The sequence below is a fragment of the Engraulis encrasicolus genome, chromosome 20 (genome assembly GCF_034702125.1).
Source record: "Engraulis encrasicolus isolate BLACKSEA-1 chromosome 20, IST_EnEncr_1.0, whole genome shotgun sequence".
Lineage (NCBI taxonomy): Eukaryota > Metazoa > Chordata > Actinopteri > Clupeiformes > Engraulidae > Engraulis > Engraulis encrasicolus.
In genome coordinates, this window is record NC_085876.1 from 15,333,120 (window position 1) to 15,358,140 (window position 25,021).

At 42.7% G+C, this 25,021-nt stretch overlaps 2 protein-coding genes across 2 annotated transcripts; both read left to right on the forward strand.

The window, feature by feature from the left end:
- The first annotated feature begins 308 nt into the window (after positions 1-308).
- ctss1 (cathepsin S, ortholog 1) lies at positions 309-11,704 on the forward strand. Its single transcript, XM_063185496.1, has 8 exons — positions 309-398; positions 1,767-1,969; positions 4,347-4,469; positions 5,515-5,667; positions 8,538-8,765; positions 9,151-9,316; positions 10,000-10,105; positions 11,137-11,704. Exons 2-8 carry the CDS (start codon positions 1,844-1,846, stop codon positions 11,231-11,233), a joined length of 999 nt encoding a protein of 332 aa, XP_063041566.1. The 5' UTR covers positions 309-398; positions 1,767-1,843; the 3' UTR covers positions 11,234-11,704.
- Positions 11,705-11,819: 115 nt separating this feature from the next.
- Positions 11,820-24,756, forward strand: LOC134436816 (Golgi phosphoprotein 3-like A). Its single transcript, XM_063186166.1, has 5 exons — positions 11,820-11,978; positions 16,110-16,326; positions 18,303-18,434; positions 21,202-21,316; positions 24,323-24,756. The coding sequence occupies exons 2-5, from the start codon at positions 16,141-16,143 to the stop codon at positions 24,754-24,756; spliced, it is 867 nt and encodes a 288-aa protein (XP_063042236.1). The 5' UTR covers positions 11,820-11,978; positions 16,110-16,140.
- Positions 24,757-25,021: the final 265 nt, after the last annotated feature.

A 25,021-nucleotide genomic window follows, 5' to 3' on the forward strand; every position in this document is an offset into this window, starting at 1 on the left:
TGTGTGTGTGTGTGTGTGTGTGTGTGTGTGTGTGTGTGTGTGTGTGTGTGTGTGTGTGTGTGTGTGTGTGTGTGTGTGTGTGTGTGTGTGTGTGTGTGTGTGTGTGTGTGTGTGTGTGTGTGTGTTGGTGGTTGGGTGGGTGGCTGAGCTGAGGACCAATGTCCGAGCACTCGTTTGTGCGTAAATTTGTGTGCATGTCTGAGGATTTAAAAAAGTATAGCATAGCAATACAAAGCGGGTGAGTGGTTGATACTGTAAGTGCGAAACAAACATGACAGCTTCACCAGAGCTAACGTAAAGCAGGAAATGCGACTTCCCTGTTCAACGGCACGACAGACAGGCGCTCAGTATTTGAGGAAGAAATCGCACGTTATCAGTCAAAAGAGGAGCATTATTAGGTAAGTGTGCATTTCATGCTTTGTTATTGCCTTGGCCATCTTGTTCTGCGGTCTCTGATAGTGTAATTGAATTGATCTCATCTGATCTCATGTCATGCCTATGTTGCTGCGCGTCATTTGTGTTGTTTGTTTTCACATTTCACATGTCCTGTTAATACTTGTTCCGCTTGAGTGTGTGTTATCTTGACCATGAGTCACTGATATCTCAGGCTGACACTGCTGACTATTACTTTTATATGACTCAAAATTATTAGTCTGCAATTTGTGTTGGAAACACACTGTTCTGTTATATGATGTTACTTGGGACTCTACTGAGAGACTGGCTGTGGTTTAGCCTACTTCCAGTGCTAGGCATTCTCAGTCAAGAGATTAGGCCTACTGTATATTATTTTTAGTATTTTTTGTTGTTGTTTAAAAAAAATAGTCACAGTTTGTAGGATTTTGTTTTACAGTTGTTTTACACATTGAAACGAGTAACCCTTTAAGCAGTGGCTTATGTATTGTAATTGGCCTGTGGGGTTAATGAAAGTGGGGTATATGAAAGTGTTTGACAGGCAATTAGGTTGAAACTACAGGAGGGGAACTACATGACACATACAAATGACAGTTGGTCAGTTAGTGAAAGCATTATCATATTTTTAGAAGAAGGGTGACAAAAGATCCAAACCAAACACTGAAAATGGCCTCTTTTGTTCCCACAAAGCTTGAACAAATGCGTCTCACCCACATGCACGCTCACACACACACATGGATGCATGTATGGATGCTCAGGCGTATGCACACACACACACATGTGTTGTCATATGTCATCATGACTTCAATAGAAATTAGAAACTTTTTTTTTTTGACTCAGTACAAAAATATGTAACTGACTAAGAGAAAACACCGGAGCAGCTCAGATGGGATGCTTTTCTTTTTTAATTCAAGTGCACAACATGATAGGGACTAACATTTCGATGGCAAGCCATCTTCATCAGAGTCTATGCAACTGACTTTTCAGAGAGAATACAAAATATGTAACATGACTTTGCCAGAGAGAATAGACCACCACTCTCTGTCTACTCTCTGAAACTCTCTTTGGGTAACACTTTATTTTAATGGTTCACTATTACAGTGGATCTACCACATAAGGTACAGTGTAATAACCAGTGTAACAATATCTAATACCGTGTACTACCAGTGTAATATCATGTACCAACTCTAACCCTAAACCCTAACCTACCGTAGATGTGCAACATTGGTACATGGTGTTACACTGGTATTACATGACATTAAATAGTGTTACACTGGTTATTACACTGTACCTAATGTGGTAGATCCACTGTAATAGTGAACCATTAAAATAAAGCGTTACCTCTCTTTGTTCAGCTGGGGATCCAGCCCAAGGTCTTGAGGAGATACAGTGCGAGCTGCCTGTTCTGTACTCTCCTGGGGGATTTCCCAGGATGCATCACTTCTGGAGCCTGTCCCTGTGTGCCCTGGAGGTCCTGTGTCACCTCTCCTCAGCTGTCAGCCTCAATGACACCTGGGAGGAGTGGAAGGCCCAGCACGGCAGACTGTACCGCAACACGGTATGACCTTCTCTATGACCCATGTGTGTTTCATTATTTATTCACACTGGCGAGAAAACAAAGTAGGCCTAGTCATTCCCTTTTCCACACAGAGTAACTCCATGAAGAGAGATCATTTTATATGCAGGGATTTACATATACCCAAGGACACAGGGCATATCTAGCCTGGGCCCACCCATCTCAAGGCCAAGGACATGTCATCCTTTATGATACCGCTTGGCTTGAATTTGATTCAAGAAAGACGACTCTATCAGTGTTCTGCAAAAGGGTGCTTGGCCAGTAGACACGGTGCTACCTCCATTCCTTTGTATGCATGTGACATTACAGACGTGATGGGCATGTATACTCTCAGTAAAATATTCTGATAGTATAGATTTTAAGATTTACATTTATATCTTACACATGGGAATCCAATAATATCTGAAAAATTGGTGAGCCTGAATGTGCTAATTTCTTAATTAAAGTACTAAGCAGAGAATTCAGCTCTGAAAGTTCACACTTTCAAAGAAAATTGTCAGCTTTAAAAGATAAAGCAATATGTTATTCTGAAGCATTGAGTAGCTTATTGAAGACGTGAACTTGCATATGCTGCAGAAAAAAGAAAATGACTTTAATAGCCATTTCTCAATTTCACTCTGAGAAACAGGTGTCTCTGACATTGAAATCCAGTCAATAATTTACATAGGCTACATACAGTGCCCTCCATTATTATTGGCACCCCTGGTTGAGATGTGTTTTTTAGCTTCCAATTATTATTATTTTTCTCTAAATAATATGGGACCTCAATGGAAAAAAAGAGAAAAATCCAACCTTCAATACAAGTGCATTTATTCAGTGGGGAAAAAATCCCACATAAAGAAATAATTATTTGACATCAAATAATGTGTGTCACAATTATTAGCACCCCTGTTGTTAATATTTTGTACAACCCCCTTTTGCCAACAAAACAGCACCTAATCTTCTCCTATAATGTTTCACAAGATGGGAAAAGACAGAAAGAGGGATCTTCAGCCATTCCTCTTTGCAGAATCTCTCTAAATCATCCAGAGACCTGGGTCCTCTCCTCTGTACTCTCCTCTTCAGCTCACCCCACAGGCTCTCAATGGGGTTGAGGTCTGGGGACTGAGATGGCCATGGGAGGAGCTTGATTTTGTGTCTGGTTAACCATTTCTGTGTAGATTTGGCCATATGTTTAGGGTCATTGTCTTGCTGAAAGACCCAGTGACGACCCATCTTCAGCTTTCGGGCAGAGGGCAACAGATTTTGATTTAAAATGTCCTGGTATTTCAAAGCATTCATGATGCCATGCACCCTAACAAGTTTCCCAGGGCCTTTGGAAGCGAAACAGCCCCACAGCATCACTGACCCACCCCCATACTTCACAGTGGGTATGAGGTGCTTTTGGCATGCGCATCTTTCGTGGCACGCCAGACCCACTTAGAGTGTTTGTTGCCAAAAAGCTCAATCTTGGTCTCATCTGACCAAAGCACACGGTCCCAGTTGAAGCCCCAATACCGCTTGGCGAACTCCAGACGTTTGCGTTTATGATTGTGGGTGAGGAAAGGTTTTCTCCGTGCATGCCTCCCAAACAGCTTGTTGGCGTGTAGACAGCGCCTGATGGTTGATTTGGAGACTTTGTGACCCCAGGATGCTACCATTTGTTGTAATTCTGTAACAGTGAGCTTTGGAGATATTTTGATTTCTCTTACCATCCTCCTCACTGTGCGTGGTGGCAAAATAAACTTGGGTCCTCGTCCAGGCTTGTTTACCACTGTTCCAGTTGTTTTGAACTTCTTAATTATTCCTCTCACAGTAGATATGGGCAGCTGCAGTTGAGTGGCAATCTTCTTGTAGCCTCTGCCTGACCTGTGAAGGTCGACGCACATCTGCCTCACTTGTATGCTGTGTTCCTTTGTCTTTCCCATGTTTAAGAGTGGATAAGAGAAATGGCCTCGGTGTCACGTCATATTTATACCCCAGGGAAACAGGAAGTGATGAATTACTAATTAAATGTTCCTACATACTCTGGTAAACTTTGTAAACTACTGTAGAAATGACAGAAATGCTTCAATTATATTTATTTCCTGGGAATTGTTAAGGGTGCCAATAATTGTGGAACAGGTGATTTAATGAAAAATAATTATTTTTTAGTCAGGGATTTTTTTATTTTCCTACAATTCATTTGAGTTGAAGGCTACATTTTCCTAAAATTTTCAGTGTGACAGTATTCTTCTGCAATAAACACTGAATTTATTTTAAGGCTTTTAACACATCTCAACCAGGGGTGCCAATAATTATGGAGGGCACTGTACTTTGGCTTCATATTCACTGTCTGCGGTGGCAGTGAGGTAGTGATGTTTGTTTCTGTGTTGACCAGAGAGAGGAGACTCACAGGAGGCAGATATGGGAGAAGATGGTCCTGATGCTGCAGAGACACAACCAGGAGGCCTTGCAGGGTCAACACTCTTTCATGCTGGGGGTCAATCACCTCACTGATATGGTGGGTTTTGGGAAAAGGCACAAAGATTTGTTATGGTTAAGTTTACAAGAGGCGTTTCATTCTGAATACAGCTTAATTCTGCATTGAAAACGGCCATGCAAACGCCTCTTAATTCGGAATGAAAGGAAAGGTCAAAGTAAACTTGACAGTTATATTTAATTCTGAATTATTTATTCTGAATTAAAAACTTCATGTACATATAGTGTATGTCTTGGATCCTTGTTGATTAGGCACTTGTTGGTGGGTGTCAATGGGCTCAGTTGTCTTGGGCCCAGGGAGAGTGGGAAGATTTGGGTCCTCATTACACTGCATGCATGGGGTGAGGGGGCACTTCAGATGACTTTGTCCCAGGCCCGGCCAAAGCTGTCAGCCCCCCTGCTTACCAGTATGTGGTGAACCATGTGTTGAACCAGTAAGCATACACTATTTTGTCAAAATTAAGTTGAGACTAGAAATGTAGACTAATTAAATAGTATCTCTTTTTTCGTGTTGAGAATAAATGTCTTGCTTCTTCTCATTAAGACAATACTGTAGGCCTCAATATGTGTATGACATGTGACTGGGCAGGCAGTACGACTAGGCCCTCCTACAACCCACAACACCAAGTCAATACATTTAGCTGACAGCAGTGTCACCTCTCACTTACTAGCTGACTTTGTCACAAGTTTCCACTTTTGGTCTTCAACAGAAACAGAAACAGAAACACATTTTTAATCTTGGTTTAGCAAACTAGTCAGTGAAATATTACCCTTCTCTTTTTTTAGAATAATAGGCTGACTATTAGAGTTAGAGTAGGAGTTAGAGTTATGGAAAGGTAAGAGAACTGGGAAGAAGAAAATCTATTCTCATTTTTGCAACCACCAGAACAGTATTCATGAGTAGCATAATCACATTGTAATGTTGCATGTCAGCAGAGCCACAGACAGCTTCGGACCCAATTCTGGGCTTCCTCTCTCCCTGGGCCCGGGACAACTGACCCCTTTGTCCACCCCTTTGTATGTGTATTTGCCATGGCACTCATGGTGTGGGCATGTCCTCTCTTCAGACCACGGAGGAAATCAACACCTTACACAGCTGCCTGCTTCCGGAGGACCCCTCCCTCCATCAGAACGTCACCTCCAGCCCCCAGATAGAGGGACCTCTCCCTGCCACTGTCAACTGGGCCGAGAGGGGCTTGGTCAGTGATGTGCAGAATCAGGTATGATGGAAATCAATCAATCAATCAACCAATCAACCAATCAATCAATCAATCAATCAATCAATCAATCGATCAATCAATCATTTATATACGCGTAGTAGTCCCTGCTGTGGCTAACTGGTAGGGCGCTTGCCTGCCATGCGGCGGACCCGGGTTCGATTCCCGGCCCGGGTCCTTTGCCCACTCCTCCCCGTCTCTCTCCATACGCTTCCTGTCCACCTCTCACACTGTCCTGTCAAATTAAGTCATAAAAGATAAAAAATCATTACATACACGCAGCAAATTACCACAACTACAATACAGTTGACTCAAAGTGCTTTCAAATACACACACATACATTTTCCCACATTCACCTACCAGCATTGGAGGCTGCCAAGAAGGTGCCAATTGTTCGCAAGTTCACATAAGAAAGTGCTCACACACACGCACGCACGCACGCACGCACGCACGCACGCACACACACACACACACACACACACACACACACACACACAGACACACACACACACACTTTTGTATTATTATTAACTCTAATCCTCTGTTTAATTTGATAACAATTCCTGTCCAGGGACTAAAGATGAAAAGGATCATTGTGTCTATAATCTGGCTCAATTGTATGTTATTTAAAAATTCTATTACCATACTTAAGGCTAAGATAATTTCTCTGGGCATGCGTCTGTCTTGAGGTCATCTTCTAGTGTGGCACCAGCCTGTCCAAGGCTATGTCTGCCTCAGATAAAAGGACCCTTTTCAGATTAGTTGTTTAGAAAACAAGTTCACACACAGAACAGATACTGCACTGTCCGTGCCTTTGTCCAAGATTCACCAAAACACAGACAAAATGTCAATATGGAATCAGTTGTGACTCTCTGAAACTACCGTCGGTTGGTGTTAGGTTAGGTTACACACTCGGCTTAAATCAGAGACAATTCTTGAGTCATTAGGGGCCCCGAGCAAAAATTCAAAGGAATGCCTGTTTGAAACAAACCACCACTACTGTGGTTTAAATTGTGAGCTCTTGTTCACCATATTACGTCTTTGGGGCCCCATGCGGCTGCCTGTCTATCCAGGTGACAAGATGTGCAACCGGCTTGCATTTTTGAAGAAAGTAGACCTACTTCCTCTCCTTGTCGGGGAAACTGACCCATTTGTGCCCTCATGTCAGCGGGCCTACACAGTAAAAAGTGCAGTGTGAATTTTACACTTAGAAAGTTGATCAAACATCTTCTAGAGTGTATTTGGTCCAAGAGTACTCTCTACGTGTTGAATTAATGCTGCATTGTTTTACTGTGTAGATACCAGTAGGAAGAATGATGTCTCCTATGCCCTCTGAGCAAAGCAACTCATCCCACATTGCTCTAGGCAGTGGAGACCCTGTGCTTAGAATAGCTGTAAGTTGCATTGGGTAAGCATCGATGTAATGTAGTGTAATGTAATGTAATGTAATGAAATGAAATGATGATGATCGATGATTTTTCATCGTGACTCAGATTTGTCCGAGAGTGAAATAGGTTATCTAGGAGTCACTGTATAGCTTTTCCGCAAAATTTGTATTTCAGTCAGCATTTTTTTTGCATAATGTTGCTGGAAGAGAGACAAACAGACAAACAAAAACAAAAACAGAAACAGACCAACTCCAAACAGCCCTCTGGTGCAGGGTAATAATAGCAATAAGAAAAAAAGACTTCAATTTAAAAAAGCCAAACCGTGCACTCTGCTGCATCATTTGTCTTTCGTACCAATACAGTTTTGTGCAATAAAGGGCAAGCAGAGTGCCTTGGGATGCTCTTCTTTTTTTAATGAGTACTGCCTTCCTTTTTCCATTGAAGAGCACCTGGAGGGTGATATATTTTTTTTTAGACAAATGGTAGTGGTCTTCTAGCCCAGGGATTCTTAACTTTTTTGACGTTGAGGCCCATTTTTTTCGGTGCAGAGTGGCCCGGTTGGTAATTTCCCATTCTCCATTCGTGTACTGCTAAGTGTATTGCCGTCTTGTCTTTGATGTCTTCCACTACTAAAAAACAGCGGTGCGTGGTCATTTCAGAACTGCGCTAGAGTAAAACGATGCGCGCTGTCTTCAGCATCTTTATTTGATAATGTATGCAGTTGCACGGCCCTCCAGTGCGAGGTTGAAACTTTTCAGCGGCCCTCAAGTTTCTGAGCTAGGCCCAGCGTTGGGCTGCCGCCCTATGGTTGAGAATCCCTGTTCTAGCCTGACTATAGTGGCTGCAAGTCTCTAGTCTTTGACACTTTAATCTGGCCAAGCAACCCATCAACAACATTTCAAATTGCCCCCAAAAAGGAAATCCATTCATTTTGAGCCTCTCCAACGGCTCGATGGGTCGTTTCTAAGGCAATGACACAGTTCAATTAACAGGTGAGTGAAGGTGGTCAAATTGATTAAAGCTTCAACCAGCAGCATATGATGTATTTCATGAATGTGAGCTAGACACACCGTTTGCATTTCCTGTGGAGAAATATTGTAGATGGTTTTCCTCGTCAGCCTTACAGTAAGTCTTGAAGAAACTTGCAGACGCGATAGCCAGGCTAACGGTTCTACCACCCTTTCTTCAACAATATTTCAATACTTTAATAATCATCTACCTGAACCAGGTTCTTGGAATGCCTCCCTGGGGCCAATGCTACAAAGCTGGTCCAGGATAAGTTGAGGTTAAGTTAAGAGGTAAATCATCTAATACAAGAGCTTTTCTTAAGAAAATTAGCACAGCAGGCTCTTCTATTAGGTGATTTACCTCTTAACTTAACCTCAAGTTATCCTGAACCAGCTTTGTAGTATAGGTCCCTGGAGGCCCAAATGTATTATTATTATTGTTGTTGTTGTTAAAATGTTATTATCACCCACACCACAGGGCACGTGTGGTTCCTGCTGGGCCTTCAGCTCTGCGGGGGCTCTGGAGGCCCAGATGAGGCTGAGGAGGGGCCAGCCGCTGACGGCCCTCAGCCCCCAGAACTTGGTAGACTGCACCACCCCCTTCGGTAACCACGGCTGCAGGGGCGGCTACCTCAGCAAGTCCTTCGTCTATGTCATCCACAACAAGGGCATCGACTCGGCCAGCTTCTACCCCTATGAGCAGAGGGTGAGTGGATCAATACATCAGTAACATCTGTGTATCAATCAACAGAGTATACTGGAGTGGATCCATGACATATGAGAGTAGGGGTAACTTCTACTGTATCTAAGAGAATGTACTCAATAAAACAGTGACTGCATGAGTTATTGCATATTGTTGAATATGAGATTTAAACACTCACAGCGCATCTGGCATAACTCTATGACTTCCACACAACCATTTTATTCTCATTCTCCAAGCTCTCTGTGTTTCGACTCTCCCACAATACACAGCCATTTTACAGATTTTTATTATTTTACATTATTTGTATAGAATTTTATGATACTAGTACTTTATTATTTTACTTATAATACTGTATATATAATATTAACATAGCTCTCTGTGTTTTAAGGAAGGCGAGTGTCGCTACTCTGTGAGAGGGAGGGCGGGATATTGTAAGGATTTCCACATTCTTCCAGCGAGGAATGAGAAGATCCTACAGCAAACAGTAGCCCACGTGGGCCCAGTGTCTGTGGGAGTCAACGCCATGCTACCCTCCTTCCACCATTACAGAAGCGGTACGTGAGTCTACGTACAGTGGAAATGCCATTATGTCATTACGAACCCAAAATGAAGACATTTAAAATATGTCAATATGTCAAAATAAGTCAGTTAAAATATGGACTTCCTCTTGGTTGGAAATATTTTTATATGATGATGTTGTGTATGGGTCACTGACATTCTTAGGTGATGTCAGGGTGGCACAACCACAGCTAATGTCACCATTTTGTGAAATTGGAGTCGAGTATTTATTATTTGTAAATCATGAATGTTTTGTATATACATGTGTAATTCAACAAAAATAATAAAAGTTAAATCTATAGGCCTACAATAGTGGCATTAACTGTGATTGCACCACCTGACTTCTATTAAAATCGTCAATGACCCCAATGTGTGCCAACTTCACTGTGATCACCACATTTACCCACCTCACACGTCTCCATTACACCCCTGTCAATACGTTACATAGCCAACAAACTATAGCCCATGGGTGCATTTCTCGAAACCAAAGTTGCTTACTACATTAGCTACTTTGTTGTTTTTTCAATGCATTTTCCCATTGGCAATTACCGAAGTTGCTAACAGGCTAACAACTTCTCTTTTGAGAAATGCCCAGATGTGGCCCAGCTTGGCACATATGATACGGCTTGCTTTATGCAAATGTTTGAACAGTTATTAATTGATCTTTGTCTGTCTGTAGGTGTATACAGTGATCCTCAGTGCAACGAGAAGTTGACCAATCATGCTGTTCTGATCGTGGGGTATGGCACAGAGAATGGACAAGACTACTGGCTGGTTAAGAACAGGTAGTCTATCCTTTATTGATAACAGAGGTGTCAAAAGTGCAACACCAGCTGCACATGATATTACATAGACGTTACACCAATTAGTCCATTGTACCTAATGATGCACATATACTACATTGGTATTGAAAAAACACTAAAAGTATCTACAGCATCGGGTCCCCAGTCCCCAGTACATTGTATGAGTTGAGAGGGGGGCCTTTCAGATGACTTTGTCATGGGCCCAGCAAAAGCAAAAGCAAAAGCAAAAGTGGGCCTCGTCCCAATAGCCCAATGCTACCGCACTGTATTGAGGTTCCGGGAGGGAGGTTTACTAACGTTCCACACCAAACTCCGCTAGTTGGCCTCCGTTACACTAGGCCCTGTCAAAGCTGTCAGCAGCCCTGGGGTCAACCACAAGCAATACCCTCTCTTGACTGTCCACAAGAACAGACTCCCATGCAGTCTGTTGAGCTTTTGCCCAGCTCACATATCATAGGACAAAAAAAAATGAAGACCTTTATTTCAGATAGGACAGTGAAGAGCGACAGGAAGCGAATGTGGAGAGTGAGACGGAGTGGCAAATGACCCAGGCCGGACTCGAACCCTGGGGTGCATCCCTTGGGCATGCAAGCCCAAGTGTGGGGGGCTTAGCGCGCTGCGCCACAGCGCCCACCCTAGAGAGTTGATTTTAACATGTTCTAAATTGCGTTTGGGCCAAGAGTAGGGCCTACTCATGGGTAAGCGGAAAGCGCCAGATTTGTAGCCCAAAGGTTGCGAGTTCAACTTCCGACTCGTCAGGTTGGTGGGGGGAGTAATTAACCAGTGCTCTCCCCCATCCTCCTCCATGACTGGGGTACTCTGAGAGTGGTATTGACCCGCTGTGCTGCCCCCTTGCACGGGTGAGGCATAAATGCCATTTCATTGTGTGCAGTGGGCTTTCACTTCATTTTACTCTCTAAGAGTTGAATTAACATTGCATTTTGTATTTTACTCTGTGTGCAGGGTGATCATTAAGTCAAATGGGAATCATCACTTTTGTTCTTTATTTCCAGCTGGGGACCAGCATGGGGAGACAAGGGATATATACGCATGGCCCGCAACAAAAACCAATGTGGCATCTCCAACTTCGCCATTTTTCCAACAGTCTGAAACTCTGTTCAAGATCAGTCTGAAAATCTTTCAAGATTTCCATATAGTAGCCTGTAAACATGCATAGTCTATCAGTGTGTGTGTGTGTGTGTGTGTGTGTGTGTGCGTGCGTGCGTGCGTGTGTGTGTGTGTTTTTTAAGTTAAGCTACTGTTTTCATAGGCTAATGTATTAAAAAAAGAATAAATTATTAAAATTGTTCTTATGTTGCTCAGTAGACCACCTAAATTGTTCTTGTTTATTTTGTTGGTTGTTTTTTTTTTGTCTGCATGGTAGGCCTAGGGCAGAGACCTGAAAATGGCATGAATTTCACAGGCCTGTGCAATAACCTTTGCCAAAACAATGTAACAATGATACATGTTTGACTTTTTTTGTAAGTCTATCAGAATAAAAGCAAGGCACAATAAAAAACTTATTTTGTTAGTTAAAGTGGCCCACTGCAATAAATGAGACTACTTACAAGAAATGTGATAACCTGCAACTGGTCAGGTGTAGTCCTACCTGTTTTCAAACATGCTTGAGTAGCCTGATATCAGAGTGGTGGCGCTGTTGGCTGTCATACAAGGCTGCAGCCTTCTCTTCTCGTCTCGTCTAGCGACTTGGCTGGAACTGTCTGTGGAACCTGTTTTACAAACTCTGGCACCAGTTGCCTAGCAGTGGCAACAGGGAGCAAGTCGGTTCAACTGTGTCTGTGGTGAGCAGGTGGCTTGCCCTGCTTCCCGCCGGACAACGATCGAATTCTACCGGGTAAGTAAGTACAGAAGTAGGCTAGTTGTAGCCTACTAATGGTGTTCATGTTTTTATTTGATAAGCATAAAAGCTACATTCAGGTTTTTCTGACACGGACGTTTGTTTTATTTGCTAGCGTTGGTTATCCGTTGCTAGCATGTTCTAATACGTTCGTGTGTGCCTGGCGCATGAAACTGCCAGGTAGGTTTATGAGAGAAGGAAGAAAGTCTTCCGGATTTTTAGAAATTGATGATATCATTGATAGGCTATCGGACTGTATGTTTGGCGAAATGTTATTACCGCGTTCTTACCGACACTGACACACCTGTTGCTTTCTTTGATGTTGGGTGTCTAGTCTCAGCTGTCAAACAAGACTTAAAGTTGTCTAACTTGATTGTAATGACTGTAGAAGGAAACAACTATGGAGAGTTCTCCTAGTGTTTGATTCTACCTGGAGGAAGAAACTCTTCCCCTGGCAGCTCTGAGCACGGCAAAGACATTGTTTTTTTCTTCCTCTACTGAGGTTGTCATAATCTAGCTGGCTATTAGGTGACAAACAATTCCAAGATAATTTACTGGATATAGGCTACAGCTTTTGGTGAATGGGTGTTGGATTGTCTTTTACCTTGTTTTAACAATAGGCCTAGTAAATTTAGGGGGAAAAAGAGTTGAGTTAGAGTAGAAGACGTAAATCAATCAATCAATCAATCAATCAATCAATCAATCAATCAATCAATCAATCAGTCAACCACAGAATAAACATGCCTCACTAAATTAGATGTTCAGTAAAGGCTGTGTGGTGTAAGCTTATCCTCAACTGTCTGGTTTGACCTGACATAGAAAGTTCAAACAGCCTCCTCATCCAAGAACCTTCTGCAAAACGTACAATACAGCAAGTTTGTGAACAGACTTCAGCTGTGACAGGGATAGTTTAGGATAATGTTGTGTGCAAATAGCCTAACCTACCTCATGAAGGGTTGTTGATTCACACTATCAGCAATAAGTAGTGCATGTCACTAACCAGTTCAGTGGCATTCAGGTGGATTTTCTTTCCAAAGAGATGTGTTTTTGTTCTAGGGATGACCGCGTGGGCTGACAAGCTTCAAAACTCGGGATTGTCACCATGAGGGGTGTAATGTGGAGAATGCACACTAGTCAACCATCCTCTCAAATTGCCTTCATGACACTGAATTTACTTCATAACAATCCATTTTCTAAAATACCACTTTGTAGCCTATTGTGTAAACACGATGCAGGTGTTTATAAAACTAATGCTGCCATACCATGTCAGCTTCACTATCACACCAAAACATGTAGACTATTTAACCCACTTCTTAGTTTACAACTAGTCTGTACACCCCTGGTCACTAGAGGTGCACCGAAATGAAAATTTGTGGCTGAAACCGAAACCGAATAATAATGAATTGCGTGGCCGAATACCGAAACCGAATATTACAATTCAGTCAAAAGTGATCAAAAGTTAGGTTTTTCACTATTTTTGAATATTGCTGAAATCCACGGTTTACAATAAATGTTTTGAAATGTTTTTGAAAGAAAATAAATGTGTATTTAAAGTCTTCAAATGTTAGTAGAAATTAGAGTAGAAATTAGTTTAATTAATGCCCATTTTGAATTCATTTCCGATTCGGCCGCTCAATTGGCTTTCGGCTGAAAACCGAAAGTGTCTTTTTTTCCGTTTTCGGCCGAATATTTTCTGCGGCCGAATTTTCGGTGCACCTCTACTGGTCACTAGTAGTGACATCGGATTGACCGCAAAAGCCAAGGCACTTTGGCCATGGGTCATGTAATAGATTTGTCGATGAGCTTTGTTATTGGGATTCGTGATGTTTTTTTCCCCCACAGCAATCAGTGCCATGTATTCACCTTCAAAGTCCTTTATAGGTTGATAGAGCTGTGCAAAGTGAGACAAATCTGAATCCGAAACGATTTAAATATTGGTAAAGGACACATAAGTACGAGTAAGTTTAGACTATAAGTTAGAAATGTGATTTTTCTCCTCTACCCAGCATATCAGGAAAAATATAAACAGAGCAGAAGCACCTAATATTGGCAATATACAGTGCATATAGTACAATACAATGTAGGGTAAGCGTACCCATTAAGCCCATGTACCCTTTAAGCCCACTTTCAACTTTGAGGTCAATTTAAGGAAAGGGAAAAGGTGGATTTTGTTGTTCATCACCCTATCCAATTAAAGGGTTTAGTAACTGACAAAATGTTTTTTATTGCAAACAAATCACATTTTTTATCGTTGAGTTATCCCCGTCCAAGTGAATCCTGTCTCAGGACTACTGACAAGAAGTCGCCTCAAAACTTTGCTGTTTTGGGACATGTCAGAAATCATAGAATTCCAGCTAGTTCAAGTCAAATGTTTGAAAAATACTTTCATATTTAGTGAACCAAGAGGTAAATGTAATGATTTTTATATATATACATGCAGTGTTTTACTAAATTATAGCATTTCCCTTCAAATGGAAAGATGTGTTTTATGAGCGAGCAAACACCGATATTCTCTTGATACAGCCACACACCATCTTTATCTTACTCTACCGTAAGACTTAAGGTGGTTAGGTATGAATTCTAAGCATATTCCAGTTTGTTTGGCCTTGATCTTTAAAGAAATGCATCATTAAATGTTTTGTGGAGTTGATTATCTCCATAAAATAGCTTTATGTATAGGTGGGCTTAATGGGTACTAGGTGGGCTTAAATGGTACACCCCATTGAAATGCATGCAAGTTGGCATGCATGCTAATGAAAAATGCCTTTGAGGGACATAAAAAGTGCTGTACAATCTCAAGTTGTTGGTTTAAAAGGTGTAATGTAATGAACTAACAATAATCAATAAGAAAAAAATAAATTTCTCTGTTTGGATGAAGAATTTTATGAAGTATATGAAGTAAGAGATGCTGTAAGGTTTTATGCATTATTTTTTTTAGCAAATCTTACATTTTGGAAGAATATTTTGGTCTGAAACCATTTATGCCATGTAGGCTCACTGTTTAAACTCAACTCACACAGCTCACCAGGTATTTTGATAGAGAAATAACCATATGAGCTTATTTGGAACACAAGTGGGCTTAAATGGTACCAAAGGTACCATTTAAGCCCATTCAGACTTTTCACTTTTCTCGTAAAAAATCCTCATATTGTACTTTGAAATATTCATCAACTCAGTGATAAACATTGAGAAGAGAGGTAAATCTTACTATTTAAGAAATCATTTCACAAAAAAATTGTGTGAAGATGATTGAAAAATAAAGAAATTTAGATTTTGGTGGGCTTACTGGGTACGCTTACCTTACATCACCAAATGAGGCAACGGGTAAGAGTTGGCTTTGTTGTGTTGAATTAATTACTAAGCTGTTGGCTACAATGTAGGTCCCCAATTTGAGTTTCTTAACTTAAATATTGTATAAATGCAGTAGGAGCCTAAGCAATATGAAACTGACCTGTCCTGTGCCTACCTGTTATCAAGAGGAAGTACCGTACGATGGTAAGAATTAGTGGAGGTGTGCCCCTCATATCCAGGCCTGCAGACAGGGGGGGGATAGTTGGGTCAGTTGTCCCTGGCGCAGGGAGAGAGGGGGCCCAGAATTGGTCCCTCATAACATTGTATGCAGGGCTCTAAATTAAAGTAATGTACATCATGAGCCTAAATGACAAGTAGATGTTAATCCTACTAGCCTAACACACACTCACTAATGGGTGAAAGTGGCTAGTGAGTTTGTTTTTCTACCAGCCAAACTGAAATTTCACCAGCATTTGGCCGGTTGGCGGGTGTTAATTTGGAGACTTGATTGTATGTATTGAGACGGGGATTTCAGATGATTTTGTCCAGGGCAAGACAGTCAAGACTGCCAGCAGTCCTGAACAGATCCTGCTGCCTACTAATCACTACGGTTACACAATGTTTTTAATTACGAATTAATAATGCGCATAATTAAATAGTTCCGTCGAGTTCACTTTGATCTTTCCTTTAATTCAGAATTAAGAGGTGTTTACATGTGTTTTCAAAGCGGAATTAAGCTTTATTCAGAATCAATATTTCCGAATGAAATGTCTCATGTAAACGTAACAAATGTGTAATAAATTCCATCTCTGCCTGGTGGCTTCCACCATTGTTTAGTTGAGCTGCGGGGGTGCTCCTGACAGCCGGGATGACCACCCTCACCCACAGAGGCAAGCGTGTGGAGACGTCCACGGCGGTGGTGGAGAGTCGAGACCCAGATGAGGACGAGGCCCTGACCGAAGCAGACCCGGATGAGGAGAATGACTACGACTCCAAAGCCCTGCGCCTCACTCTTATGGAGGAAATCCTGCTGCTGGGACTCAAAGACAAGGAGGTACAGTTTTGTTACGGTCTCTGTATTGCTGTTAGCACCTAGGAGTAGGGCTGTAACGATATTGTATCGAACCGAGAAATCGTGATACACAGAGTCACGATAATGTATCGTGATACAAGGAGGCAGTATCGTGATACGCCCTTTTGTAAGTTTTATCAGCCATTAGTCCAGAAAACAACCTTATGATTTGATGTGATAGTGTTTCCAAACTTCAATGGAGATACATTTCAGAAATCGTGGGGTGTATCGAACCGTAGGTCAAAAATCGCGACACAAACCGAAATACGAGTTTAGTGTATCGTTACAGCCCTACCTAGGAGCCTTACAAACATGGTCGACCCGGCCCTACCGTGTCCTAACGGTAGGGCTCTCGTCTGCTACGCGGCCGATCTGGGTTCGATTCCGGCCTGGGTCCTTTGCCGGACCTTCCCCCCCCCTCTCTCTCTCTCCCAAACATTTCCTGTCTCTCTCTCAAACTGTCCTGTCCTAATGAAGTCTGAAAGACCAAAAAAAACACCTTTAAAAAAACAAACATAGTCGACCCAAGCTACGTAAATGATGTCTAAGCTACGTAAATGATGTGCTACACAGCAACGCAAGTGAACACCTCCATGCTTTATCGTCGTATACCAGTCCTTCTGGTTTAGGAATGGTAGACGATGACGATGATGATGACGATGATAATGATGATTGTGTGTGTGTGCACGTGTGTGTGTTTGTTTGAGAGAGCAGGCAAGAAGATTTGTTCTTTTTCTTGTCTGTTCAGTGAAAATGCCAAACTGGTTTAACTGGTGGTGTAAGTGAGATGATTCCAAGCCTGGAGGGCTGCAGTGAATTCCTCTTGTCGCCTTGCTGGGTTATACCTTGTTTGAGACATGTAATTGACCTGGCTGCGTCTCATAGAAGGCTTATGCCTACATCTTTCATTTAGCCTCTCTCTTCAGTGCTAGATCAAGACGAATAAACGAAAAAAAAACAAAGCTTTCAGTTGTTGAATCATATTTTGGAGTGTAGTGTCAAAGTTTGGTGTAGTGTAGTGTAGAGTTTGGCAACTGTTTACGCGGTTCACAGTGATATCCTGAATCTCGTTCCCAGGTCACCGTGTAACTTGACGCAGACAAATCAACCCATATCTTTTCTTTTGTCAGACGTACCCCACCCTTCGCTCTCAGAAGGACACTGAGCCATAGCTATAGACTAGTATTTGGGCCAGTTAGACCTTGAGTAGCTGAAGCGAGCTAATTTGTTATTGTCACAGGACTGCTTTTGCATTAAGTCAAGGTTTAAGTTCAAGTTATCAGTTATTTGTTGTCAGATAAGGGAATTCCTGTCAAAATCCCTGCGATGCTCCTAGAATGAATAGAACTAGGGCTGCACAATTAATCGAAAATAATCGTAAATCGTGATATCGAAATCGGGATTTCAATCGGATTTAATCGTGGCAATAGTGACCTGTGTCCTTGAAGCCAGAACATACTGACAGGCTGGTGTTTCTGGCCAGAAATCTGTCCACCTAAATTTCATTGCCTTTACACAATTATTACAATTAATTTTATTTTGCTCGTTCCGTATATAATGAATTCTTGGTAATATTTTATTTTGTTGAAATTTTCCAAAAAAATCATTAAAGCACAAATAATCGTGATTATGATTTTTTTCCATAATCGTGCAGCCCTAAATAGAACAGTCCTTAGGTCTGCCCCCCCCCCTCCCCCTTGCGACAGTAGAACCCGGAAACTATGGGCCAGCTATGGAACCTCTCTCTTATCTACTCTCTCTGACTAAAATGGCCTCAAGGGCTGTAAATGGCCCTCGAGACATAGGTTCCCCACCCCTGGCCTCCTACCTAGACTGTTGATTGTTATTATGTCCATTTACAATGATATCCATTGGCTGTAGCTATGTGTGTATTGGCCTGTCCATTTGCACAACATGATTTTCAGCCAGCTGGCCTTGTGCATGCTACTGTTTTGCAGGGCTACACGTCTTTCTGGAACGACAGCATCTCATCGGGGCTGCGGGGAGGCATCATGATCGAGCTGGCCATTAGGGGGCGCATTTACCTGGAGCCAGCCACCATGAGGAAGAGGAGACTCCTGGACCGCAAGGTTATCTATCTATCTATCTATCTATCTATCTATCTATCTATCTATCTATCTATCTATCTATCTATCTATCTATCTATCTATCTATCTATCTATCTATCTATCTATCTATCTATCTATCTATCTATCTCACTCTGCCTCTTTCGCTCTCATTATCTGCTTCTATCCCTGAATGTGAGTGTGTACAGTATGTATGCACAGGTAAATGTGATAACCACTTGGCTCAGAGTGGGGACAACCCAAGTTACGGTCAACCACACCGTTTGTAACGTTTACAGAAATGCTTTATGAGCACTAGGTACTAAACAAAGTCAGGAGGTGGAGCCAGCCAAATGGCCACACGCATGTTGAATCAGTGATTAGGATTCAATAAACCAGGATCTTCACGGGGCTGTGCTGTTTGCTGAGGTGTGTCTCACCAGTCACCAGAGTCATTGGCCGGAAAGCAGCTGTACAGCAGCACAGAGACTCTCCTTTTTACGTCGACCCAATTCCTGTCACTGCACACATTCAACAATGAACTGATTAAACCTAGCCAGGCCGCGCCCTCCTAGTGATGCAACACCTTCAGCGTTGCTTCTAGTCAGGCCAAGAGCAATACAAATATAGTTTCTGAGCTCCAGAAAAATAGGGAACTCCTCCCACTTTGCCGGGAAGCAAACAATCAGTAGCAAACCAAGGGAGGCGGGTCAACCATGCCATTTGGGAAATGTTAATTGTTATGCTCTTGGTCAGACCAAGTCTTGAAGAGATTTGAAAGTAGATGATAATCAGGCTATGTTAAACCCACTGTGCTAGTCTTTGCCACCCCTTCTTCTTATCAGGAGACCCTAATTTGGCAACACACAGCTATTCATTAGCTGTCAATCATGTGGTTACTGAGCAACATTGTGGACCCTCATAATGCACACTGTTCCGCCAATGGAATGTTGTAATAGTCACCACAAAAACGTAACTACCATGGCACTACACCACTACAACATCACCCACAGCCTTTAGTAATATGTCATGATTTGGTCATTGCCATTCTTGTTGTGATAGCAAATTGATAAGAGTGGCCATGTCTAAAAAGTTTATCGATGAAATTGTATTATCACTATCAGAAATCATGAATGGACATTTCTATCACATTTGACCTTGCAGTTTGGCTAATATTAATATACACTGGATTTGTGACAGGAAATGTGGCATTAATCAAGTATTAAATACAGTAAATGTATTATGTTTGACTAACCAGTAAGTCAGCCCAGAGGAACTAGTGGTTATGTTTCAAGGCTCTGTAGAATTTCAAATGCCCAAAGAGCATTTCACGAAGCACAAGTCATGCAGTGTATAACAATTCAAAACATTATTATTAGGTATATACACTGAGAAAATCTAGTTCACATGATTGTGAGTTTCTCACAAGGATCGCAACCTGCAATCACCACTCTCTTTTCTTTTCTTTTTCTCATCATAATCATACTGCACTTACTGTGGATGGATACACTTGCTTTGTTCATACTCTGATTATGATGATCTGATCATCATAATCAGAGTGTGAACAAAGCAAGTGTATCCATCCACAGTTAAGTGCATGAATGTTTTAACATCAGATTGACCCAAAATCCAGGGATACCTATTATATGTCAATACCCCACAAATTCAACCAACACCCCCTGAGCCCAATCTTGCACTCGAATAAAGAAAAAGAGAAGCCCTAATCACTTTCAAGCTGAAAAGTCAAGTTGTTTTGTCAGTTGACTTTTTTTTTGGTTGACACAAAGATTAAGCTAAGTCAGAGAGACTTGATAATGCTCCTAGAATCTCTGGCTAAGTATAAGATAAACATTCTCAGTGTGACGTCACATTCTAATGAAATACCCACACACACAGTGATATTGTTCTGTTCTCCCGGTTCACTTCCGGCTGGGTGTTTGGTTTAAGGATTTAAGAACACACAAAGCATTTATTTAAGGTAGTAGCTAGCTAGGTGTGTAGTGTGTGCTAAGGTTGTAGGTGTGTAGTGTCTTGTGTGTGTCCTGTCTGTGGTGTTTGTGTGTGTGTAGGAGAGTGATAGCCGCACCTAGCGACAGCAAATGTAATTCACAATCGTTGACACTCATTGACAATTCATAGGACTTGTGAAAATAAATAGTTCAGGAATGTCAAAGTCAGGCCCGGCGGCCAAATCTGACCCGTGGAGTCATTTTTTTCGGCCCGCGATATCATTTCAAATGTGTATTACAGTTTGCCCACACACACACTCCAGCCCTGGTGGTAGTGGCATTTCATTTTACCATGCCGCCAGTACTGACAGTAGCAAGAGGAAAGTGACTCCGCTTGCGGGCATGCCATACTACGACCTTATGACACGATTGAGCAGTCTTCTATAGTGTATTTGGTTTGAACTGCAGTAGATCGTCTTGATCATGTCTACGTGCCCAAATGCAGTGTGTTGCCGTCATGTCATTGGCCGTTGTCTATGTATTTGTTGCGGTCGTGGGTTGTATTGTTATCTTATGGACGGGAAAGGGATCAGCAACACAACTGTTATCTTCCCGACCCCAAGTGAGTTACAACGCATGAGAGAAAAATAGTGTGTGTGTGTGCACGCATGTGTGTTTGTGTGTGTGTGTGTGAGAGAGAGAGAGAGAGAGAGAGAGGGAAAGAGAGAGAGAGAGAGAAAGAGAGAGTGTGTGTGTGTGTGCGTGCGCGTGAGTGTGTGTGTGTGTGTCAGTGCGTGCGTGCGTGTCTCACTGGCCCTCTCCCTCCCTCCTCCCCTCCTCAGGTGCTGGTGCGGTCGGACGCCCCCACTGGTGACGTGCTGCTGGACGAGGCACTGAAGCACATAAAGGCTACCAAGCCCGCAGAGGACGTGTGCAGCTGGATACAGCTACTCACCGGTACGTACCCCGAAAATGCATTCATGTGATTGGCTGCTTAGCATCTTGCCCCTCCTCACAGAGCGAATGTTTGTAAACGGGAAACCTATCACAGGTTTTCCATTTACAAACAGTCGTGTTGTGAGTATGGGAAATATGCTAAGCAGCCAACCATGTGAGCACAGTTTTTGAGTAACAACAGTTTCCAACAATCAGAGGTTAAAGAGTGCGCACAGCCAGGGGGCGCGCCGCCAGGGACTGTTTACAAATGGGAAAACATGAAAAGAAGGAAGGTCCGCACACTGTTGCTGCTCCCGGTTTATTAACACAACGTTTCGACCATGCAGTCTGGTCTTCGTCAGGTGTGAGTTTGTGTAACTTTCTGACAGTTCTTTTAAAGACTCTTGAAGGAAGGGGCGGGCGCAATGTGCCGTTGAGTGACATTGTTTACAAATGGGAACCCCATATATTGACCCACAATAGCCTGTTTGTATAAAGTCATTTTGTAAACATCAACCTACCGCAATGAATTGTGGATTCCCGACATTATAGGACCCATTGAGAAACAGAAGAGCATGAAGTCACATAACTGTTGATTTGGCTTATAGAGTTTGTCATGGTTACCTTTCACAAATGCCTTGATATCGAGCAACTGTATGAAATCTACTTCAAAGGTAATCAGCTATAGAGATGTAATTCCCACCATCACCAGCAGCATCAGAATTCCATTGCTAAGGGAGTTACAAACACTTCTCTGGAGACAACCTTTTGACACGCCATACCTTAACAATAGAGACACCTGACCCACCCAGCAATTATCAGGCAGTTGACCTCAGGGGGGGGGACAGGGACCTTAGCCTTCTGGATTGACAGGAATTTGTCCTGGAGAGGCCAGCTTTAGAGCGTAAACAACATTTATTGATGTTTGACTTCAGTGTAATATGAAGTAATGTTTGATCAGCATGGAATGACCTTTGATCTCTCTTGAATACACACACGGCAATTGTTTTAGTGGAACCGCCATGTCTGACAGTTTGCATCGGTGATGTGAGGAGTGAATGTTCTACGAACCTGTTTCTTTTGGACAGGCCAAAAAAGATTTCTGTCTGATAAACGTGGTACCAATACTGGAACTGAACTCGTAACATGCATGGACATAGTGATTCCGATCCATTATCTGCGTTTTCAGTTGTCAGAGCCTGGTGCATCAGCCACCAATGAATTTGAGCAGGGACGCTGGTGCCAGCCGTACTGGTTAGCCTTGTAACTTCCTGATAATAAAACAGTCTAATTATTCAACCTAATTGTGGGAAAAGGCAAGGCAAACACAGGTGTTGCTAATTAAATAAACAGTATGTCTGTGCAGCTGGACAGTAAGCATTGGAAGTTTAGATAGTTGTATGTTTGTCCTTATACTGTATGTCCTGAGAAAAAAACAGCTGTGTCTTCAACACATTAACCCTTTGTTTAATGGACCAGGGTTCATGATATATTGCACAGGAACTCATCTATGTTTTGGCCCTTTTATTCTCCTCTTATTGCTTACATTACACATATAGATGGATTTTTATAAACACGGTGTTGTGAGGAGGGGCAAGACACTGGCAGCCAATTTGCCTATTGGCTAATTGCTAATTTTTTGACCGACAGCGGTTTCCAACAGTCAGAGGTTGAGTTGTGCGCAGCTAGTTTCGCATTCAAGAGAAAACAAAAATTTAGAACCCATGTATAGAGGTGCTTCAAGTTGCTCAGGAGGACTTCAGCCATGGAGGGAGGAAGGGATTGGTAAGCCTGAAGTTGGGGGTTTAACCTGCTATACTACAGTACGATCTACAGTCCAACCTCCTAACATTACACCAAGGTTGTCCCCTGGTTACATGGCATATTGACATTATCTACGGTATTCTTGTTGCACAGTTATTAGGGGGCAATTTTTAGGTATATTATAGTTAACGATATGGCCTGACAGGCATTTGTAGCATTTGATGCACAAGATAGAAAGAAGCACAGAGTATATACTGATTTTATGTCTGCCTGCCTGCTCGGTACCGGAGACGTGGAACCTCAGGTGAAGTGAAAGTGAATAAGTGAAAGGTCACCTGGGAAGCTCCAACTCCCATTGTCATTGTGACACCGCACTCAAGTGAACACTGCACACAGCTAAATTGCATTTATGCCTCCCCTGTGCAAGGGGGCTGCCCCCAATGGCGCCCCAAGGGAGCAGTGCAGCGGAACGGTACCATGCTCACGGTACCTCAGTCATAAAGGAGGATGGGGTAGACCACTGGTTAATTACTCCCCCCACCAACCTGGCGGGTCAGGAGTCGAACCGGCAACCTTTGGGCGACAGTTCTGATGCCCTAACCGCTCACCCATGACTGCCCACTTGCATGCGCCTCTAGATGAGCAGAGTGAACCGACAATGAATATCGTTTTATTTTATTTACATGAGCACTTGCATAATCAGATGACTTCAAGAAACTGACAAAAACCCTTTTTTGGTCGTACCTATCTCTGCGTGTCTGTCAGTTGCAGGAGAAATGTGGAACCATGTGCGCATGCAATTCCAGAAGCGCAAAGTAAACTGATAATGAATATAGGTTACTGAGCACATGCAAAATCAGATGGCTTTAAAAAAAAAAAACGTTTAGATGCTTCTCTTGCTCCATGATAAATAATGAATATCAACATTGATAATGATGAATACCTTAATTTTGTCAGAAAACACTTTTTGGTTGCATCTCTCTCTGCATGTAATTTAAGCCATATTCATATACACTGATTGTAAATAGCACATACAATACACACTGCACATTCACAAGGACCACAATGGAAACAAGCTCCCTAAGCTTTTTTTGTGTTATCCTTTTGATTTGTTGTACAAGGTCTTTATGACATATTTATTGACATTATTTATTTATTGATATTATTTATTTGTATACCTTTTTAATGCTTTGTACAATGCCAGTAAACAAAATCAATCAATCAATCAATCAAACACGTCCTATTCCTGTTGCCCGGTGACAGGAGAGACGTGGAACCCCATGCGCATGCACTTCCAGATGCGCAACGTGCGCGAGCGCCTGGCCAAGAACCTGGTGGAGAAGGGCGTGCTGACCACCGAGAAGCAGAACTTCCTGCTCTTCGACATGACCACGCACCCGCTCAACAGCAGCAGCGGCCAGAAGGAGGCGCTGGTCTCCCGGCTGCAGGAGAGCCTGCTGGAGCGCTGGACGGGCGAGCCCCACCGGCTGCGGCGCCGCACGCTTGCCCTGCTGGTGCTGGCCCACGCCTCCGACGTGCTGGAGGCCACGCTGGGCTCGCTGTCGGACGAGCGCTACGAGACGGCCGTCACGCGCTCGCAGGCCGTGCTGGAGGCCGAGCCGGACACGCAGGCCTGCAAGACGGCCGCGCCCGCCGACGAGATGATCTGGGCCGTGCTCGCCGCCTCCAATGTCTGACGAGGGAGAAGGAGGGAGGGTGTGTGTGTGTGTGTGTGTGTGTGTGTGTGTGTGTGTGTGTGTGTGTGTGTGTGTGTGTGTGTGTGTGTGTGTGTGTGTTTGTGTGTGTGTGTGTATGTGTGTGACAGAGAGAGATACAGAACAGAAAAAAAACAGAGAGAGAGAGAGACATTACAGTCTTCTCTGTGTGCATGTGTGTCAAGATTACAGTCTTCTACCACGTGCATTGGTGTATGTGTGTTAGGTTGTTTGTGTGTTAGTTTGT